The sequence below is a fragment of the Frieseomelitta varia genome, unplaced genomic scaffold (assembly GCF_011392965.1).
Source record: "Frieseomelitta varia isolate USP_RPSP 00005682 unplaced genomic scaffold, Fvar_1.2 scaffold_612, whole genome shotgun sequence".
NCBI classification, from domain to species: Eukaryota; Metazoa; Arthropoda; class Insecta; order Hymenoptera; family Apidae; genus Frieseomelitta; species Frieseomelitta varia.
The window spans coordinates 146,784-169,792 of NW_025110382.1; the positions used below are offsets into that span (position 1 = coordinate 146,784).

A 23,009-nucleotide genomic window follows, 5' to 3' on the forward strand; every position below is an offset into this window, starting at 1 on the left:
CCTCTGCCCTCTCCGTCACAGTTTGGATTCACCAGCTGCGAGCACGAGCCAAGCCGAGTCGAGCGAGCTAGCGGCTGAACGCACAAGTGTCACTTCGGCCCGGGATGCCATGCCCGAGGCCGCCGCTAATTCTTCCGGAAAGTCGTTCCTTCAACGGGCGTCGGGCAAGGTTCTCCGCTGGTTACGCCGCTCCCTGCGGACCAGCCACCAGGTGATAACCCTGTGTGTTCGCGTCTGTCACGCGGTCGGTCTTCCTTTCCCAATGGTGATAACCTGGCTCGCCCATCTCGCCGATTTTTCACCTCCTTCCCCGCCTGAATCCGAGTGATGAATCGTCGTTCTCCAGTGAACTCGTCTGTGACGTGTCTTATCTCTCGGATTTTCTACGATCTGTTCGAATTTCGCTCTCGTCCTCTTCGTCGCATACGCGAGTGTTTGCACACGATTCTCGAGTAACAGTATTTTTAGTGATTCGACTGACTTTTCGTTGAATGTACGAATGAAATTTCCTTTTACTTTAGCCTCTTGCGCTGGAATGACGTGCCACGCACGTCGAGGATTTTTTTGTCCCCAAAATTGCAACATTTCCTCAGTTTCAAGTATATTTAAGTATAATCCAGACAAAGCAGATAATAAATTTATTACTTCTCAATAATTTCGATCCAGTGATATCGCACCGACGAGTTCAATAGAAGAAGAAAGCGACAAATTATTGTATACGATTCGGTCACTCGTTACGGTCCGCAATCAATTGCCAGCGCAAGTGGTTAATGTTTCTGATAGATGTAAAACAGCGTATTTTTAATGATTCCAGTAACTTTACAAGTAAAACTTATTGCGCTCTCTTTCTCTCTCTCTCTCTCTCTCTCTCCGCGCTGGATCGTCCGATTTTAAAGTCCAAGACTCGCGAGATCGCGATCTGACATTCACGGTGTGACGTAATTCGAATGGTCGCGACTTACGCAGTGCGAACGTGCCAATCTTCCATGCGATCCTTGGTCGCGTGTTAGGCCGGTGTTAGCGATCGTTAATAAATTAATTTCCATTCCCTTGCCGCACTTTTGGTCACCATTATCGCGAGAGGATTCCGTCTCGCGCAGTGTAGAAGCGGGTAGATCGAGGAAAGGGCGATCACGCACTTCCATTCAAATATCTCTCTCGGTTCCGGCTTGAAAGTATATCGCTCTCAGCCAATTTCTCTTTTCGAATCGCGAATAGACATTCAATCTCTCTTATGTATCCGCTTTTACTCGAAAATAAAAGGGCGATTCTTTTCTTTAACCGAGACGAAGTGAAGGTCTTTCTTTAGGTGTACGATGAACGATCGAAATTTTCCGACCCTCCTGCCTATGGCAGAGAAGTCTTTGTAACTCGAGAGATAAACCTCGAATGAACGTCGTACGCAGGATGAGATTCGAGTGAGAGCTTGATTTCACGAGGGTTTCGTCTGAATCGGCTTTCGAACTCGAGATTGTTCAAGTTCCAACGCGGCGTTTATCAGAGGAGAAATTATGGTGTCGGCTGATTGAGAGCTCGAAAGTTGTCTCGAGGGTCTCGACACAATAGATCGATATTATCCATTTATGCCTATAATAACGCTAACAGCGGTCTCGTTAAAAAAAACATCCTCGACGACGAACTAATTGAAATTTGACGGGACACTTGAGCTACGATCGATAGAGAAAATTCCCCTTGTCTTTGATGTGGAATCAAATTGGTAAAATGGAACTAGTCATTGTTCGCTATTTTGTACGAGAAAAGCTCTTTCCTGGTGAAAGAGAATGAACGAGAGAAACCGAGTTTACAGCGAAGGTTTATAATTGTACCAGCGACAGCGAAAAATTGTCGATGTAACTTTGTAAAAAAAGAACTCATTCGGTCTCCTTTTAACCACTCGCTCTGGCAAACTGATTGCGGACCATAACGAGTGACCGAACCGTATTCAATAAATCCTCGCTTCCTCTTTGGACTCGTCGGTATGATATCACTGGATAGAAATTATTGAGAAGTAATGAATTTATTATTTGCTTTGCCTATACTTAAATATACTTAAAACTGAAAAAGTATTGCAATTTTGGGACAAAAAAATTCTCGACGTGCGTGGCACGTCATTCTAGCGCAAAAGGTTAACCACTCGCGCTGGCAACTGATTGCGGACCATAACGAGTGACCGAACCGTATGCAATAATTTGTCGCTTTCTTTTTCTTCTGAATTCGTCGGTATGATATCACTGGATAGAAATTATTGAGAAGTAATAAATCTATTGTTTGCTTTGCCTATACTTAATATACTAAATATACTTAGAAATGAGAAAATGTTGCAATTTTGGGGACAAAAAATTGGCATGTCATTCCGACGCAAGATAAGGCGTGAGTTAGGTTTTTTTCTTTTTCAAGGATAACTTTATCTAATCGCGCAGCTAGTTTTGCTTCGAAAATTTTGAAAATTCAACGTTGTACGCAGAATGTTTCAAAGATTGAACTCTCCTTTTGTAACTGGTTGTACTATTTTTTCCCCATTGTTTTATTTAACATTGTCATTTTATTGAATGTCATCATTGAATTTAAAAAAATTCGGAAAACCCTAACATTTCGAGGTTCAAGAAAATGTTAAAAAAAGAAAGTTGTAAAGCGAGTGTGAAGACGTTGCAAACAGAAAATCTCAGTCTCCACGATTGAAATTGGAATTAATTAATTAATAAAATTGGAGTTTTAAAGAATTTTTAAAAAAAATTGAAATTATAAAGTTTCAGTTTCTTCGAAATCCCGATTGAAAATTGGAATTGAAGAATTTTGAATCTTGACAATTTTCGAGAGAAAAAAAAAACAAAAAATAACCTCGCTTCGAATGAAACCAACTCTCACTGATCGTCAAAGCAAAAGCCCTCGAGCTTCGAGACAGGACCAAATGCACGATCGTTTTATGCAAATTTTAATTGTCGACAATTTTTCACAGTTACAAAGGTTTGAAAAAACTTGGAAGTGATGTTCTTTCTTTTCTGTTTGCACGCCAGGTCGACGGTCATGGCGCGGAAACGGGACCGGAGCTCGACGAGGAGATGGAGAAGGTCTTCGCGATGGACACCGGGGAGAAGTTCGACGTAGCCCGGCTCGGTTCGCCATCCGAATCGGCTGGATCCGATCGAGACCGAGAGCGAGCACCACCGTCGCGATATGGAGAACGCGACTTCAACCGTACGTCAATTATTCGTCCCGCGTTTAACACGTTGATCGCCGTATTTGTGCGACAGTCGAGTTTTGCCATTTATTTATAAAATTTCAAGGCAAGAATGAAGAGAAATGGAGAATTGTTAGTAAATTTGTTTTATTTCTAAATTAAGCAAATCCAATCACCAGAATAGCAGTGCAATTATTAAATTATTTTGAAGAAGTCGTAACTTCTCATATTGTATTTACTACTACATTGTATCTTTAAATACAAGTAGTAAATAAAAATGTGGTTGTACATTGTATTTGAAAATACATAATGGTTATTATTATATAGAAGCATGTGTGCTTCTATATCAGAGAATATTTTATACAAAACTAACTGAGATTTAGGGATCTGTGTTGTACAGTCTCTGAATGGTTTATATTACTTCTTAGCAGTAAATTACTTTTAAATTAAAACAGATCAAATTATCAAAATAGCAGTGTAATAATATGGTAAATTATTAAATGATTTTGAAGAAGTCATAATTTCTTATACTTTATTCACATAAAATTACATAATAGTTATTATTATATATAATGTAATATAATAGGTATTATATAATATAATAGATATTATTGGATAAAGCAATAGTTATTATTGTATTATATAGAACTGTTGAATGTTCTCCTATATATAGTGACATAGTAGAGAATATTTTAAACAAAACTAACAAATTTGGGAACCTCTGTTGTAAATTCTCTGAATAATCCATACTCGACTTCTTAGTAATAAATTACTTAAATTAAATTAAAGTAAATTAGTAGTAAAATAGTAGTAAATTACTACTTAAATTAGTACACTATTTACTACTTAAATTAGTAGTAGTAAATACATTAATTAAATTAAATCAAATTATCAGAATAGCAATGTACTAATAATATAGTAAATTATTAAATTATTTTGAAGTCATAACTTCTCATACTTTATTTACAATAAAAATACATAATAATCATTACTGTATTATATAGAACATAATATTGTATAATACAGTAGTTATTATTATATTGTGTAGAACTATATGTTCTCCAATATTATAGTGATGCATCGGGGAACACGTTTGGAATAAAACTGACTAAAATTTAGGTGATTCAAAATTCTCTGAATGGCCTGTCATCACACAGGGATGCAAAAAATGTGTGAAAATTTCTAATTTGACAAACTGATACCTGTCCTAAGCATAACAAAAAAAAGGATAAAAAAACAAAAGAGTAAAAAAATCAAGAGGACTGCCTAAGGGGGCAAGTTTAAGCTTTGTGGCCCCGCCACAGGAAATCTACTCGACTTCGACGATCAACGTGTTAAATATAAATAATTCGTTTTGCGAAAGCGACGACTTTTGCGAGCGCACGTAGCTTCTCCGCGTAACTTCAACAGCGGCAATAATTCATCGTTTCCGATCCTGCGAACGGGAAACAGTTACGTAAATTCGATATATTCATCTTGGCGAGCCAAGGTTAAGGAAATACCGCCTCCCCGATCGCACCGCGCCGCGACACGACAACTATATTCGTACTTTATATAATATCGGCCTGCGCCTCCTCTATTATTTTTCACTTTATTTCCCTCGGCGTTGATTTATTCGATGTCACGTATTCGATTTTTACGGCTGTTGCGCAACTGAACGAGCCACTCGGGGAAGCGGCCACGAGTTCCTCCACCTTTTCGCACTCGCTCGATCGGTTCTGTTGCAGAGCATCGGAAAAGGAGCTACCCCCATCCGCACATGCCCCTGAAGAGTCTTCATTGCAGATCTATGCGACGACATCTTTCACCGTAAGTCATCTCCACGGTTTACTCCTCTTCTGAGGCTCTTTGGTGGCCACTTTTTAAAATTGTTGCAGTTTACATTGTGTCGCTGGATTATACTCGTTAGAGTGCAGCTGCTGTAAAATTGAATTAAATTGTAAAGAAACGACACTAGCTTTTTTTTTTTTTTTTTGAACAATCAAGGATTTTGTCGAGTTAAAATTAAATTAAAATTTTATTTGTGATGATAGAATATTAAAAATATTTAGAAATAATTTTATTTTTGATAATGAAATTTTAACTTAGCGTTGATTAAGTTGGAATTTTATTTAAGTTAATCAATATTATTTACAAAATTGTAGACATTCGTGATTTTCTTGTTGAACGAAAAGATCAAATGAGGAATTCAATTTACTGTTTCGGAATGACATTTCTTGAAGCAAGGCGCGACACAATGATGGTACCTCGCATTGTCGAGCACTGATATCTAGGTTTTTTTTTCGTGTATTATTTTTTGAACACAGCGAACATCTTCGTGCGGTTTTAGTAAGACGATGTGCTTGATAAGTAATCTGGAAAATGTTTGTCACTCTAGCAGGAAGTTTACATTCATTAATTTTTTATTATTTGTTTTCATATAACAAAAATGAGTTCAAACAAGTAACGTCTGAATGATGATTTTTCCAGAAATTTGTATACAGAGGTGATTCACGTAACTTGCACACCTAAAATAATTTTTAAATTGTGCTTGTCTAATAAATAATTTGTCTCGATCTAATGAATAAATTATCGTAAAATTTCCTTAACTATTATAAGTTTAAGACAAATATGGCTTAATACTTTTTTTATTTGGAATTGAATATTCTTCCGATGAAAAAGATGAAAAAGATACATGGTCCAATCGAAAAAAAATTAAAAGTGACCTTGGAAATTTTGAAACCCACGAAAAATTGATACGCCATATTTCACCTCCCTTAAAACAAATACAACTTTTGTATTAAACAATTTTTCATTAGATGCGTAATTTCAAGTGTGCGAATTATACGTGAATTATCCTGTATATCCAGATTGACTTTCGCACAATAGAAGTACACACGAGTGATCATAGCAAGAAAATATTTAAAAGTAGTCAAGTCTAGTCTCAAAATGTCCAAAATTTACAAAATATTCAAGTTTTCTTCTCCACAGAAAAATTCAGTTACAAGATATTTAAGTTTTCTTCTCCACAGAAAAATTTAGTTCAATTATAACAAATTGTAATTACCTTTCGAGCGTACTCGAAAGCCATTTTTTCGTGCGCTGGCAATTGATTGCGGACCATAACGAGTGACCGAACCGTATACGATAATTCGTCGCTTTCTTTTTCTTTTGAACTCGTCGGTATGATATCATCGGATAGAAATTACTGAGAAGTAATAAACTTATTATTTGTTTTGCCTGTGTTATACTTAAATATACTTAAAACTGAGAAAATATTGTAATTTTGGGGATAAAAAAGATTCTCGACGTGCGCGGCACGTCATTCCAGCGCAAAAGGTTAACCACTGATTGCGGACCGTAACGAGTGACCAAACCGTATACAGTAATTCGTCGCTTTCTTTTTGTACTCTTTGGTATCGCTAGACAGAAATTATTGAAAATTAACAAATTTATTATTTGTTTTGCCTATTTTGTTTTACTTAAATATACTTAAAACTGAGGAAATATTGCAATTTTGGGGACAAAAAATTCTCGACATGCGTGGCAAGAGGTTAACCACTTGCGCTGGCAACTGATTGCGGACCATAACGAGTGACCGAACCGTATACAATAATTCGTCGCTTCCTTTTTCTTCTGAACTCGTCGGTACGATATCACTGGACAGAAATTATTAAAAATTAACAAATTTATTATTTGTTTTGCCTATTTTGCTTTACTTAAGTATACTTAAAACTGAGGAAATATTGCAATTTTGGGGACAAAAAATTCTCGAGTCATTCCAGCGCAAAAGGTTAAGGGATTAATGAAAGGATGTGAACAAATGAAAATTCACGGTTCACAGGGAAGGATCTACGACGGAGGTTGGCCCGGAAGAGGAGACCGGGCAGGTTCTGAGGGAAAACGGCGGGAATGGTCAGGAGGCGGACACGATGGACGCCGGTGGCGGCGTTCAGTCGCCAAGCAGCGTGCAGAATGTCGATGAGGAGACGACCGAGGACACGGAGAACGTGGTCAGCAGCGAGAGCGAGGCGCCGATTTCAGAGAGGGCCGCCTCCGTTGGCGGTTTCAGCGAGAGCCCCACTATTGGCAGTCCCCGGGTGCAGTTCGAGAAGATCAAGGAGGAGGAGGTGCCCGCTGTCAAGAAGGACGAGGCGCCGACGAGCGTCGGTGAGCCCGCCAGCAGCCACGACGAGGATCGTAAATGTCGACGACACCAGAAACACGAGCACAAGTAAGTCGATAGTAGAGTAAGATGCAAGAATAAAATTACGCACGAGTACGAGTAATGATCCAAATTCTCGACCATAATCCGTGAATTATCAAACACGAAAGTATATTTAAAATGTGCCGCGCTGCCGCGAAGAAATCCAGCGACGATTTTCATATATCGAATTGAGCTCGGATTACCGCTGACGACTTGTTGTCAACAACCGATCGAATGAACGTTTCGATGGCATCCTATTTCCCGTATTCTTCGACGTGTTCTTTAACTGTTTCGCTACGAGCCGAAATGCATCGTTCGAGATTCTCTCGAGACTGGTACGAAATCCCTTTTGACATTGACACACCAGAACTGCCAAAATCGTCAAAATGAATAGCCAATTGAATAGATAGTGTTTGTTGGATGTATTTTTGGAGACTCGAAAAACACACAAAATAAATAAAAGCTCGTGCACCCTGTTATGCGTATATCAGAAATCCCTCTGTTTCTTTTATTTCGTTTTCAACGTGTCTCTGATGGAAATTTCATGCTTTAGTTAAAATTTATAGAAACAACGAAACCAAGGCACAAACTTGAAACGACACAGTTTCAGCGAAACGTCTCACAATGAGTATCGACGCAGCGAAGAGCAAGATACGGAGCGTGCAAAATAATGAACGACTATATTCGCTTGTCGTGGCGAAAGGGTTCAGTTAGAGAACCAAAGAAATCGGCGGCTGGAGAAGAAGGGAGCGACGGTAGGGAAATTTCGATCGCGTTCTCGGTCGCAGCGTTAGATAATTGCACGATATTTAGCGGAAGGAATTTAGCGAACCAGTTTACAATTACCGTCTAATATGATGGCCTTCGGCCAGAGATCTACGCTGACTTTGCCGAAGCGTACCGACAGTCCGTTGTCGCTCGAGGCCAGTGTCGTCGCGATCGTCTAATTAATTCGACCACGCGCGCTCTCGTCTCTCGCGGAACTAGATCGTGCATAGTGTTTCTTCCTCCTTGGACCATGTCCGATTTCGACTATCGGCCGGACCGCTACGCCTTACACATCGGTCGCATCGGACAGCTGAAAAAGTACGTTCCTCGCTCGTGTGTGTTTCGATTAATCCGAAGAGACAGACGTACGTACGTACGTACGTACATGAGCGTATGTCACCTCGTCGATTTTTCATCGACATTGATCTCGGAAAGAAAGAGAGCAACGTTACCGAAGAGTCAGAAACACGCGTTTCATCACAACCGTACATCTATATCCATTCTTTAACGCCTAGAACTATCGACGACTGAAGTATAAAATTTCCATTATTTCCATCATTAAAGTGGAAAAAAGAAAAAGTAGAAACTTGGAGGGAACTCTCTTTATTCGTTCATTCTTTTTTACAAAAAATCATTTAAATCTTTGAATAAAGATGCGCCGTGTTTAGAAAAATTATAGATATAGATATACTGGCCATTCTGACCACTTTGGTAGTTTCGAGTGTCAAATAGTCAAGCTGATGAAACTCGGTGTTGAGTCGCGCCTAGACCAACTGCCAGCGCGGGAATACCGAGAAAACAATTCTGGCACGCGTACGTTGAAGTTAACGAAATAGCTATTATTCGCGGCGGCGTGTGTCTAAACCGATGTCTAAAACGAAATATAAATTACTTCAGCTATGTAAGCCCGGTGCAACGTAATTGCGACGTACATTGTTCTCGGACGTTGACAAGCCAGCGAACATCTTAACCCTTTCACGAGCGCATAATATACACGGCATCTATTGACGTATCTTGGATTTAATTACGCATTAAAAATACATGATACGACGCCTTCGAGACGAGATTTTTTTCTACATCTGCCAATATTCGACAGTGGAATATTTATACGATAAGCAATTGTCATTGTAATGAAAAATCTTTTTTGATCTATTGCAGTTTTGGAAAAAGACCGGCTACGGGTATAACTGTTGATCTCTTGAAAATTTGAGGTTAGATTTCTGTTTGAGAAATTGAAGTTTGTTTAAAAAAAAAAAAAAACATTCTAGGCCCTTGTCAAAATGTTACCTTGACCCCTTGCACTCTGAGAGGACTCTAATGATTAAAAGTAACGTTCTTTAATTAAATAATTGAAAGAGACATTCTAGGCTCTTGTCAAAATGTTACCAGAAAGTTCGGAAAAGATTCAACAGTGGAACATTTTCTTTTCCGACATTTCTTAATCTACTGCATCAATTCGGAAGGTATATATTCGGAAAGTAACTACAGGTATAACCTACAAAATTTGAGGTTAGATTTCTGTTTTAAAAAATTGAAGTTTGTTTAAAAAAAAGCATTCCAGCATTTCGTCAAAATGTTCGAAAAAAGATTCTATTTCAAATTTCTGATTAACATAGTCTGAAAATGATTCGATCATTGTGTATACTTTTGGCGCGGGGGTCTCGGTTCAGTGACGAAGCAGACTTATCGTAGGAAAGTGATTAACCCCTTGCGCTGACAGCTGATTTGCGGACCATAACAAGTGACCGAACCATATATACAATAATTCGTCGCTTTCTTTTTCTTTTGAACACGTCGGTATGATATCACTGGATAGAAATTATTAAAAAATAACAAACTTATCATTTGTTTTGCCTGTGTTATACTTAAATATACTTAAAACTGAGGAAGTATTGCAATTTTGGAACAAGAAATTCTCGACGTGCGTTGCACGTCATTCCAGCGTAAGAGATTAAAGTCGAATCAATAGCTTACGACTTGAAAACTAAATATTACGATTTATAAATATATAATATATTTACATATTTACAATATTATTTATAATATATTTATATATGTATAATATTATTTATAATGTATTTATATATTTATAATATTTTACGATTTATAAATATATTACTAAATATTATTATATAAGTTGCATCGTCAGATATTATTAATAAAGTAATAAACTTATCATTTGTTTTGCCCGAGTTCCATTTAAATAGACTTAAAACTGAGACTTAAAAATGTTGCAATTTTGAGAAATTATCGACGTGCGTGGTACATTCCGGAAGAGGTTAAAGTCGAATTAATTGCTTGCGTGGTTATTAACAATTTGAAATCTAAATATTACGATTTATAAATATATAATATATTTATATATTTATAATATTATTTATAATATATTTATATATTTATAATATTATTTATAATATATTTATATATTTATAATATTTATAATATATTTATATATTTATAATATATTTATATATTTATAATATTTATAATATATTTATATATTTATAATATTATTTTACAATTTATAAATATATTACTAAACATTATTATATAAGTTGCATCGTCAGATATTATTAAGAAGTAACAAACTTATCATGTGTTTTGCCCGAGTATATATTTACATATTTATAATATATTTATACATTTACAATATTATTTTACGATTTATAAATATATTACCACACATCATTATACAAGTTGCATCGTCAAGATATTATTAAGAAGTAACAAAACTTATCACTTGTCTTGCCCGAGTCACATTTAAATAGACTTAAAACCGAGGGAATGTTGCAGTTTTGGGGAAACAGAGAAATTCTCGACGCGCGTGGCACGTCGTCCCAGCGCAAGAGGTTAAAACGAAGTGGTTAAAAATTGCAGAAGACACCATCACAAGTCGCGGAAGTACTCGTTGCAAGAGGACCCGCAATGGAGGAAACGCTCGGGTGCTGGCCTGCCGGACGGGCCAGCGGTGCTGGCAAGGAGGGTGAGCGTGCAACCGGAGGAGGCGAGCACTCTGCAGGAGCTGGACATCGACGACCTGGAGTCGCACAGGAGCGACGACCCGCGGGGAATGAGGCGGCACAAAACGGCCCATTCGACGGTGCAGATCGGCCGTAGAAAGGAGGGCGGGATACCGCACGACACCTTCAAGAAGATGTACGATCACTCGCCGCACGAGGTGTTCGTCCAGCTGGACGAGTTGTACGGGATCGGCGAGGAGCGTGAATGGAGAGAGACGGCGCGTTGGATCAAATACGAGGAGGACGTGGAGGAGGGGGCGGACAGATGGGGCAGGCCCCACGTGGCCTCGTTGAGCTTCCACTCGTTGCTGAATTTACGCAGATGCCTGGAGACCGGCGTGGTTCTGCTCGATCTCGAGGAGAAGGATCTGCCTGGCCTGGCGTACAGGGTTGTCGAGCAAATGGTGGTGGAGGAGCTGATCCTGCCGGAAGATAGGCCGGTGGTGATGAGGGCCCTGCTTCTCAGGCACAGGCACGTTCACGATCACGATCGTGGCTTCCGATTCGGCGGCAAGCGAAATTATTCCAGCTACACCAGCCTCCAGGTAACTGTCCTTGCCTTCGGCGTGCCCTAAGCTTCTGTTGTTACATCTACTACTTGTCTGTTGTGAACACGACACTCTCGTGCTGTCAACGTGAATACGTATACGGGGAATGTCTTTTGTGTCTCTGCGCGCGGTGGTTCCCTGAGAGTCCGGTGCGAACGTAATTTCCAATGTAATTAGGAAAGAGTAGTCGAATCGATAGATTAACACGATTAACGTTAGCTTGAATGAAAAGTCGCTCGATGATGATGATGGTCGAGCGCTTTTGCGTTATTGCAAACTGTTATTACCAATGCAATTGATTGAGAATTAATCAATAGAAATCCGTAGAGACGGGAGAGCTGACTGACCGTGTGCCCTAATGTTGTTTCCACAGTCCGTCTGTCTGGAGGAAGAAGACGCTGCGCGGGAAGCCTCTGAGAACCATGTAACCCAACATGTAAATCTCTCGTTTCCCGATTTAAGAACAAAAAAAGAACGCAGAATATTCAACCTTTACCGCTAGTTTACGGCTTGTCCACCATCGATCGCATATATACGTATATGTATATAGAGGGTGTCCCGTTTCGAAGGTTTCGCGTAATTATTACTGCCAAACTATTTGTTGCGGGGAAAAATGAAGTTCACTTTGTTTCGATATTTTTTTTATCGTGGTTTAAGCGAACCTGCTTCCGAAATTTCAGGGCGATCTTTGTTTCTTTGAGAGATGATGAATTTATCGAATGTTGATATCTCAAGGTTATTCAAGGTTATTCAGCTTACTGTCTCATCTTCAACATAAAATAATTGTCTTGCGACGATCACGAGCATCGATGCACTGATTTTACTCCATCTCTGAAGTTGTATTGTCCCAATGTTTGTTGTATTCTTCTTCCTGTGTGAAGTTTTATTAAAAAGAAAGCACGTCGATGCAAAGTAAGTTGTAACTTTTTCTCTGCAGCGAATAGTTCTACGAGATAATTGATAATTATGATAATTCTCGAACGGGACGTCCTATGTATATATACTCACACACACACATACACACACATACACACCTGTATATGTACATACCGATATTTTACATCTTTCAGCATGAACTTACAGGGGGAAATGAGTGTGTCTTCCAAACTTTTTCCCATCGCTTCCCCATCTTCTCTCATAGTTTGACTATGTCTATGTCGAAGAAAAAGGGGGTAGTCGCGTCAGTGTCCATTCTCTCGTAGACGGAAATCGCGACGTCCTCGTATCGTTCGCGTGTTTAACAGTAGCGCTAGTTAGGGACGATAATGTGTAGTAATCTGATGTAGGAGAATAACATCTCGCCGTTTAGAGCTGATAGAACTGTAGCTTGTCCCGTGTGAATTTGTATTTACCGCGATACCTGTAAGTCCATGGGTATATATATATATATATATATATATATGTTGTCCCTTTTTTTGGCTTGTCATTTTTCTCTTTTTCTTTCTACATTTGTAATACTTCATTTCGACGAGCTTCTTATTATATCCATTTTTTGGTACTTCATATACCAAACATACACTGTTGACACGCAGCCGTATAACGGTGTATATAATCATCATCGTAATCATCGCTTAGGCGTTACGTCCAGATTGCACTTTTTCTCATTCAAATTCTCCCTCTTTCTTCCTTCTTTTTTTTTTTTTTTTCTTCTTTTTTTGAACTCTCAGCTTCTCCCTTTCGACGCTCACGTCACGTGACGCGTTCCCCCTTTTTTGGTGTCGTTACTGCATTACGTAGAACTTCGTTTTTTCGATGGCCCGTTCCACCATTCTGTCCGTTTCTTCACGAACTTTGCGCTTGTTGCAGTTTAGTAATCACACATCTTGTTTTCTCGAACTCGAAGTAGAAACATCTCATCCTCCCACGGCGTGTATATGTATCTCAGTTGTCAGGGTGTCTGTGATTTTTCCTCGAGCCGAAGCCGATGCAAGCGTGTCGATCAAAAGTCGATCTGTGAAAAATGCAGAAAGGAAAACGAATCCGCCTCTGCGCGAGGAAAATTCTCTCTCTCTCTCTCTCTCTCTCGCTTGTCCGATTAGGGACAAAAGTATTTCCTTCTTTTCTTTTTTTCTTTTTCTTTTGAAAAAAAGCTCTGCCTGTGATGCAACGCATCATCCATGCATACGTTCTCTCTCTCTCGCAACGTCTGAAGGAGCGGAGCGATTCTAACCGGCGTTGTTGTTGTTGTTGCATCCCCCGTTGTAGAACCTGAACGACGCGAAGCCGAAGATCGTGTCGTCGAACCTGGCCTTGGACAGCAACCACACGGTGGTGGACATGAAGGAGGAGCTGACGTACACGAGCAGCAACGAGGACTTGAAGAAGAGTCACAACGACTATATCTTGAAGAGGATCCCGGCCGGCGCCGAGGCGACGGTCGTGCTGGTCGGCGCGGTCGAGTTCCTCGATCAGCCGACCATCGCGTTCGTCCGACTAGCCGAGGGCGTGTTCATTCCGTCGATCACCGAAGTCACCATACCAGTAAGATTCATGTTCACGTTGCTGGGCCCGAGGAACGCTGACCTAGATTATCACGAAATCGGTAGATCGATCGCCACGCTGATGGCCAATACGTCGTTCCATAAAGTCGCGTACAAAGCGAACGAGAGGCGCGAGCTACTGTCAGCGATCAACGAGTTCCTCGACGACTCGATCGTTCTGCCTCCTGGTGACTGGGAGAGGCAGGCGCTGTTGCCGTTCGGCGAGCTAAGGGCCAAGAGCGAGGCCATCAGGAAGCGAAAAGCGAAAGCGCTCGAGGAGAAGAGCAAGCCAATTATTCAGAGCGAGGCCGCTGTCAAGAAAGGTAAGTCGACGATGGATGATCCGGGAAAACTATGTCGCGTTTTAACTGTACAGGGTGAGTCTGGTAACGTGACGACATCAAATAACTCGTGAAATATTCGTTGTACGAAAAGTGTTTAGATGGAAGTTGCGTGTCTTCCAGGGGGGGGGACACATGTAGTATTGTAATCAGTTTTATGTTATTTTGCTTTCTTTGCCAAGGTACGAAGGCCACCTTCAATTTTTTAAATGGAACAGTTAAAGATAGAGTAATTAATTTCGGATAAAGCGTAGAGTCCTACATAAAAAAACTTTTATGTTACTTTGCTTTTTTACCAAGGTATGAAGGTCAATTTTTTAAATTAGAGCGTTGAATTCTAAATAAAAAAGTATTACACCAAATAGGGTCTAAAATACATAATTACTGAGATATTAGCAAAAATATTTTTTTACATTGCATTAGGAAAGATTGTTAATCTTAGTTAACTATGTATTTTAGACTCCATTTGGTGTAATACTTTTTTTACGTAGAATTCCTACCTTGATAAAAAAAACTTTTATGTTACTTTGCTGTTTTACCAAGGTATGAAGGTCAGCTTCAATTTTTTAAATTAGAGCGTTGAATTCTAAATAAAAAAGTATTACACCAAATAGGGTCTAAAAATACATAGTTACTGAGATATTAGCAAAAATATTTTTTTACATTGCATTAGAAAAGATTATTAATTTTAATTAACTATGTATTTTGGACTCCATTTGGTATAATACTTTTTTTACGTAGAATTCCTACCTTGATAAAAAAAACTTTTGTTACTTTGTTTTTTTACCAAGGTATGAAGGTCACCTTCAATTTTTTAAATTAGAGCGTTGAATTCTAAATAAAAAATGTATTACACCAAATAGGGTCTAAAATGCATAGTTACTGAGATATTAGCAAAAATATTTTTTTACATTGCAATAGAAAAGATTATTAATTTTAGTTAACTATGTATTTTAGACTGTATTTGGTGTAATAGTTTTTTCACGTAGAATTCCTACCTTGATAAAAAAAACTTTTATGTTACTTTGCTTTTTTACCAAGGTGTGGAGGTCACTTTTAATTTTTTAAATTAGAGCGTTGAATTCTAAATAAAAAAGTATTACACCAAATAGGGTCTCAAATACATAGTTACTGAGATAATAGCAAAAATATTTTTTTACATTGCATTAGGAAAGATTGTTAATCTTAGTTAACTATGTATTTTAGACCCCATTTGGTGTAATACTTTTTTTACGTAGAATTCGTACGTTAATAAAAAAGCAAAGTAACATAAAACTGACTGCAATAATACTACACGTCCCTCTGGAAGCCACGCAACTTCTACCTGAAAACATTTTTTCGTACAACAAATATTTTACGAGTTATTCGATGTCGTCACGTAACGATACTCCACCCTGTACGGTGCGTACGTCGATTATATTTACAAGATGTGATATTTACAATTTGCACGCTGTGAATTTGTGCGCGTAGCTCTGCTTGCTGGCGAGGAGGAGAAGAAACCTCCGGGCGACGACGATCCGCTTCGAAGAACCAAGCGACCGTTCGGCGGTCTGATTAACGACATCAAGAGACGCTATCCCTTTTACCTGTCCGACTTCACCGACGGTTTGAGCTCGTCGTGCCTCGCGGCGGCCATCTTCATGTACTTCGCCGCGCTGTGCACGGCCATCACGTTCGGCGGCTTGATGAGCGACAAGACGCACAACGTTATCGGCATCTCCGAGACACTGGTCTCTGGCTCTTGGACGGGGGTGGTGATGGCCTTGTTCTCCACTCAGCCGTTGGTCATCATCGGCACGACCGGCCCGCTGTTGCTCTTCGACGAGAGCTTGTACAACTTTTGCCTGGCGAACGAGTTGGAGTTCCTCACCGTGAGAGTCTACGTAGGAGCGTGGATGGGTATCATAGCTCTGGCGATTGCCTGCGTGGAAGGTTCCGTATTGGTCCGTCTCTTCACCCGTTTCACCGAGGAGATCTTCACCGGCTTGATCTCCATCCTGTACATCGTCGAGACGTTCGTCAAACTGTACAACTACTTCGCGAAGAATCCGCTGCTCGACGAGTACAGCTTCGTCCCGGAGACGAACGACACGTTGTATCAAGAGCCGTTGAACGTGACGGAGATCAAGGTCGTTTCCCCGGAGACCGGCGAGACGGTCGCCCTTCCGTTGAACAAACCGCAGACCCTCATACCGGCGTTCAACATGGCCGGGTTGTTGATCAACCAACCGAATACCGCCTTGATGTGCACTATCCTCTGCCTGGGTACGTTCCTCGGCGCTTACTACTTGCGCATCTTCCGCAACAGCCACTACCTCGGACGAAGCGCCAGAAGGGCGTTCGGTGACTTCGGCGTGCCGATCAGCATCATCGTGTTTGTACTGATCGATTATCTGGCCAAGGTGAAGACGGAGAAGCTGTTGGTCCCGGAAGGCCTGTCGCCGACCGTGCCCGGCAGGAGCTGGATCGTGTCACCGGCCGGAATACACAAACCCATCCCCCTGTGGATGGCCATGGCTTGCATCGTGCCGGCGTTGCTGGTTTACATTCTCGTTTTCATGGAAACGCAGATCTCCGAGTAAGTACCATTTCCTCCTCCTCTGTCGTTCTCGCGAGGCGAGCCTTTCTTTTTGTTCATTAAAGAAAAGAAAAAAAAATCTGCCCCTCCCTCCCTCCCTTCCCCTCGTTCTTTTTTTTCCTTTTTTTTTTCTTTCTCTCTTGTTTTCTTTTTGCTAGACTAATCATCGATAAAAAAGAACGAAAATTACGGAAAGGTAACGGCTACCACATGGATATAGTGGTAGTGTGCCTAATGAACGTCGGCTGTGGTTTAATGGGCGCCCCGTGGTGCTGCGCCGCCTCGGTCCGATCGCTGACGCACGTCTCGGCGGTGACGGTCATGTCACGCACGCACGCACCCGGTGACAAGCCGCACATCGTCGAGGTGAAGGAGCAAAGGGTGAGCGCCCTTTTGGTCGCCGTGCTGATCGGCATCAGCGTGTTGATGGCGCCGCTGTTGCGACGCGTGCCAATGTCCGTCCTCCTCGGTGTGTTTCTCTACATGGGCATCTCCTCGACCAACGGTGTCCAACTGTTCGACCGTGTGAAGCTGTTCTTCATGCCGGTGAAACACCACGGCACGGCCAATTACGTTCGACGGGTGCAGACCTACAAGATGCACATATTCACCCTCATACAAATCCTGTGCCTGGCCACACTGTGGGTGGTGAAGAGTACCAGGGCCGCCCTGGCGCTTCCGTTCTTCCTGATTCTCATGATACCTCTACGGGCTCAGATGACCCACTTTTTTACCGCCGCGGAGCTACGGGCACTCGACAGCAAAGGATCGGAACACGAGAGTACCGAGGACGAGCCAGACTTCTACGAGGAAGCTCCGTTACCTGGTTAGGTGTAGTGCCTTATTCGACTTGTCCGATAAATACCTCTCTCCTCCAGCGCATACCTTCCTTTCTTTCCCTCTCCTCTCTCCTTCTGCCCTCCTCCTGCTCCACCTCTCCAAAGATTTTGTTCGTGCTTTCTGGTCGACTACAAAGTCCTATATATCACGTTTCAGAGCGATTCTGAATATGTACTAGCGCGAGAGAAAAAAAAGAAAAAAAAAAAAAAGAATCTATTTTCGTGAAAAAAAAGAAGAGAAAATATGTATGTATACCAATGAATTAAGAGAAGACGTAGGGATAAGGGATAAGTAAGAAAGGGTTCTCTCTGATCCCCGACGGTGGTGTTAACTTGTTAAATTACAAAAAATTATTTTGTACTGCAGAATTTGTAAATAATCGATAAACGATATCAGCGAGATGACACGGGAAGACATGTTGTTGCGCGTTACGGTTGGGATACGTGTAGCAGGTACTCGAACAGTGAAATCTTATCAAATTGACATTTCCTTAAGTTTCAGTATAGATGAATTAGATGTCGGTGTAACTTTTCTTTCGCCGAGAGATAAATAAACAAATAAAAGGCAAAGGATGATATTCGGTACCTATACACCTATCCGATAATATTCGTAAGCGAAACTTGAGATTCGTCTCTTCTTCTCGATTTGGTGGTAGAAAAAGGTGCCTCTGAATGCCTCGACGTTGAACGAACGGCGATGAACGACACGTTGCTCAGGAAAATTTAGGCGTAAAGGCACGAGATGCCAAAGTGCCAAATCAAAAAGGTCGTAAATCACAAAATGGTGCTGATCCGTCTATGCAGAAGTAACGTAGGCGAATGAAAATTGAATCTTTTGTAAGGAGAAAATGTTCGAATAGAGTCGTCACTAGTTGTCCTCATCGAATCGATGTTACAAATCTTACATTATAATTTTTTTTTTTTAGGACCGTAACTTAGTAACACGACGACGTGCTGCGATGAATTACAATCATTTAGCAATATCCGTCGATATACGTGCTCTAACGTTAATCACTATTCCTACAGATGGAAATAATATTTTATAAACATCTTGAAAACAAACTTGAACGTTACAGACAGATTTCACTATATTTCAACTATACACGTACTTATTTCGACTTGTGAAATTTTCTTATTCCGTCAGTTGAAAGGCAATTCTTTTCTCGGCGAGATTTTTTCTTCTTTTATGAAAAGCTTTCCACGAATAGAGCTTTTTAGATAATAGAAACGTTATATTCGTAACGTCATTGGCAACGCTGTAGGGTCGATTCTTCGTGTTATAAATAAGATTTAAAATGCAACAGCTCGTTTGTCTTGTACATGAATACTTACCAGTATCTTTTGAGAGTCATAACGTTATATGACGTTGGAAATTGTCTCACGTGTTCTCCTCATTTGCGAAACACATCTGATTGTAAAAATAGTATAAATATATTTAAACTGTCATAAAGAAGGGGTACTCCTAAATACACATCTATAGAGAAGTACCTGATATCATTGTTAGATCCAGAAAAAAAAAAAAAATATTTTGATGCGAGTATATAAGAGCTATCGAAAGGTACAAGCAACACAAAGTTTAGATTAACTTTAAACCGTATTTACTTCGAACAGTGTTTATTTAAATTTATCGTCGTCTATTTATTTGAAGACAATATATATATAAGCAAAATTATCTCGTCAGCGAGACTAAATGAGTGGTAAACTCATTTTAAACGTTCACCTTTACTTATATTTTTATTTCCAATATAAGAAATGATCAGTATTGATACTATTTTTTTGGTAATTGTTATTTTTACAATAATAGTTAATGTTCTAGAAATATCGAATTTCTACACTTTAAACAAGACCAAGCTATAATAATAATAATAATGATAACGATAATGATAATGATAACGATAATGATAATGATAATAAAATCGTCGTATGTTAAATACGTGCAATAAAAATGAAAATCTCTAAAATATTTTAGATGCTGTTATAAAAGAAGAAAGACATTCTATTTTAATTGGTTAAAATATTTTGCTAATCTGCTGAAATACTTGATTACATAACATTCAATCCTAATCTTTAATATTTCCATAAAGATGAAAATGTACATATATATACATATATATATATATATATTTTCATTACTTATTATTACTTATTTATACAAAAGTATAAATCAACAACACATTGTGCTGTATAATTGTGATAGAGGTCCAGAATTGTAAGAACAAACATCAGCAGTACTTACAAACATGTACTATTAGCATGAAATTTTTAACACGGAGTTTCATTAAACACTGTCTAGTACATTAATATGTTATTACATACATGCTACTGATATTACTTATATATTAAAAAATATCAAAATCAGTATGAATTGTTATGAGTTCATAAAAGAATTGTAAATAATCTAGTTATCACACAGTATTAAAAAGTAATAATTAGCAACCGACTTCTAGCAGATGATTTATGCCTTATATTAGAAAATAAACAAATAAAATATCTTATTTCTCTCCTGTCTGTTTTATAGTTTTTTTTTTAAATTACATCCTTATAATTCAAATATTTGTAGCCACTGTTACTTACGTATTTATTCATTATCCTCCGACGTTTACCTTGTCAATATTTACTTCAAGTTCATGACACATGAAAAAAAATATTTACTTTCGTTATGATTGAAGTATCAAGAAATTATACACAAGTATGTTATTCTTATGTACAAAATGGCTTCACCTCGGAAATTAGTAACAAAATTGCATAGCATATCACCCAGGATATTAAGAAACGTGGAAGAAAGGTAATGCAACACTGAAGCAATGTAATGTTAAACTTATTTAAAGAAGCAAATTAATATTGTATCGTCGTAGAACTTTTCTAACTGCAACAACTCCTACAAGAGAGTCGTATAGAAAAGTTGTTGAAAGCAAAAATCAACTGTCTCCTTTTAACATCGACACTCCTAATAGGCAAAAGATATTAAAAAATGGTCTACCCACTAAAATTGGTACGTTTCTAGGAAGTGGCGGATTTGGTACTGTGTACAAAGTTTCGTATAAAGGTAAAATCTATTTTTCATGGTTTGCTCGAACAAATTATCACAACTCTATATACTTGACCGTGCTGTGTATTTGATAGGTAATCAAGTGGCAGCTAAAGTGATGCAAACAGAAAAATGTTCCAGCACATTGATACGTGAAAAACGTGCTTCTTTGCTAAGGCATTCGAATATAGTAAAAGTGTTAATGATAGAACAAGGTGCTTCTCTGTCTTTAATAACAATGGAATTATGTGGTACCACTTTGCAAGATTACCTAGACGAAACGATCTTGAACAGAGCCAAACGAAATTGCATATTAAAGGATGTAGCTTGTGCTTTGCAATTCTGTCATAATGCTGGTATCGTTCACGCAGATGTGAAACCAAAAAATATACTAATGTCTGCGAATGGCCAATCGAAACTCACCGACTTTGGTAGTTCTGTTTTGATACAAGAATCAAATGAAATTGATAAATTTCACGTACGTTTCTACCACCACTGCCCGATCATTCTTATCATTTTAAGAATGAAAATTTTTTTCTTAGGGAACACCAGGATATGCCGCTCCAGAAGTAATAAAGGAAAATAAATTAACCCCTGCGGCAGACATTTATTCTTTAGGAATCGTGGCTTGGCAAATGTTATCTAGAAAATTGCCATTTGCTGGATTGCACAGTCACGCGATTATTTATCTTTCTGCAAAAGGGTATCGTCCTGCGGACGATAATACAGATGATGAATCTCAAGGTGTTTATAAAGCATTGTATAAACAGATGTGGTCGCAGAATGCTACTGCTAGACCAACGATCAACAAAGTAATAACTACAATCGATGTATTAATTTGCCCTTAACATTTATTTTAATTGTATTGTAGTACTTGGCAGATGTTTTTAATATTCCGTAGCATAAATACGCATAAATTACACGTATACGTTGAAACTTTTATTGTACAAAATATAACAAAGATAATTACTTTTTTATGTATCGGGCATTTCTCCACCAGGCACAAGCTGAAACAAAACACAATTTCTTGTACAAATATAGCAAATTAATAAATAATTTTCTTCAAAGCAGAAAAGAAAAAGAAACGCTACTAACCATTGTGATATTGCTTCCATTGAGTAATATTTGATCAAGCTTAGTGACTCTTCGTCCTTCCGGGGTTGCTTCACTTTCTGTCACATCCTCCAGCAACATGTTCACGAAATCATCGAAACCCAACAAGGTGCCGACAATTTCTTTATCGTTCTTCATAATGATGTGTATTCGAGAACCGATGCATTTGTCAACTAATTCTGAAAATTAACCACAGTAATATGACAGTTCGCGTTAGAAGGAACAAGGTTAGGAATAAACAGTAAACAAAATGACTCGTCGTACCTAGAGGCAACAACGTTGATGGATTTGTACTAACAGAACTCGTCATAATGCGAGAGTGTTGGCGAGATGCGAGATAATTAAAAAATAAAAATAATAATGCAACGTTGTCCCTATTTCATTGAGAAATAGCGGGAACAAAACTGCCGCTCTGCAACACGGTACAAATAATACTTGAAAACAATACAGGTGTGCCCTCTACGTGGTTATCTACAAAGATAACCAATAAATAATCAACGTTTTAAATTTTATTATATTATTATATTATTTATTGTAATATTTTATTTTCGTATTTTCATTTATATTTTTTATACAAATAAAATATTTCGTTCGTATTTTCGTATATTTTATTATTTTCTCGTCGTAGTGAAAAAAATGGTAACAACGTGAACACGAAATTGAAATTTATTAGTTAGCAAGTTCGAGTATTTGTTACGAAAAAAAATTCAGACAACAGAAAAATAAAAATTTTTCACTTGCCGAATTCTCAAAGATTTCGACCTATTAATAACAACTTTGACAAATTTACTTCATTTTTCAACAGTCAATAACTCCACAGAGGACTTTTTCGCCCGTACAAGTAGAAAATACAGAAATAACCATCCTAGGGAATACATAGGGGAATTATACGCATCACTTTGCCTGCCGTGGTAAGGTCGGTAAATGAAA

The 23,009-nt window shown here is 38.8% G+C and overlaps 3 protein-coding genes across 6 annotated transcripts; 2 read left to right on the top strand and 1 right to left on the bottom strand.

Annotated features, from left to right (window-relative positions):
* On the top strand, positions 1-18,213 carry LOC122534548 (anion exchange protein 2). Of its 4 annotated transcripts, none has more exons than XM_043665305.1 (9): positions 1-211; positions 3,015-3,195; positions 4,906-4,987; positions 7,002-7,391; positions 11,010-11,697; positions 12,074-12,136; positions 13,906-14,503; positions 15,992-17,099; positions 17,258-18,213. In XM_043665305.1, exons 1-9 carry the CDS (start codon positions 110-112, stop codon positions 17,928-17,930), a joined length of 3,885 nt encoding a protein of 1,294 aa, XP_043521240.1. In that variant the 5' UTR covers positions 1-109; the 3' UTR covers positions 17,931-18,213. The 4 variants fall into 4 exon arrangements, with proteins under 4 accessions (XP_043521240.1, XP_043521241.1, XP_043521242.1 ...); XM_043665306.1 differs by having other exon boundaries at positions 12,074-12,124; XM_043665307.1 differs by lacking the exon at positions 12,074-12,136.
* Positions 18,214-20,445: 2,232 nt separating this feature from the next.
* LOC122534550 (serine/threonine-protein kinase mos) lies at positions 20,446-21,814 on the top strand. The gene is made up of 4 exons (XM_043665309.1): positions 20,446-20,723; positions 20,794-20,984; positions 21,062-21,444; positions 21,509-21,814. The coding sequence occupies exons 1-4, from the start codon at positions 20,641-20,643 to the stop codon at positions 21,812-21,814; spliced, it is 963 nt and encodes a 320-aa protein (XP_043521244.1). The 5' UTR covers positions 20,446-20,640.
* A 79-nt stretch (positions 21,815-21,893) lies between these two features.
* On the bottom strand, positions 21,894-22,888 carry LOC122534552 (U6 snRNA-associated Sm-like protein LSm5). The gene is made up of 4 exons (XM_043665311.1): positions 22,870-22,888; positions 22,344-22,491; positions 22,062-22,258; positions 21,894-21,973 (listed from the first exon to the last, which is right to left on the bottom strand). The coding sequence occupies exons 2-4, from the start codon at positions 22,387-22,389 to the stop codon at positions 21,941-21,943; spliced, it is 276 nt and encodes a 91-aa protein (XP_043521246.1). The 5' UTR covers positions 22,390-22,491; positions 22,870-22,888; the 3' UTR covers positions 21,894-21,940.
* Between the last annotated feature and the right edge of the window lie 121 nt (positions 22,889-23,009).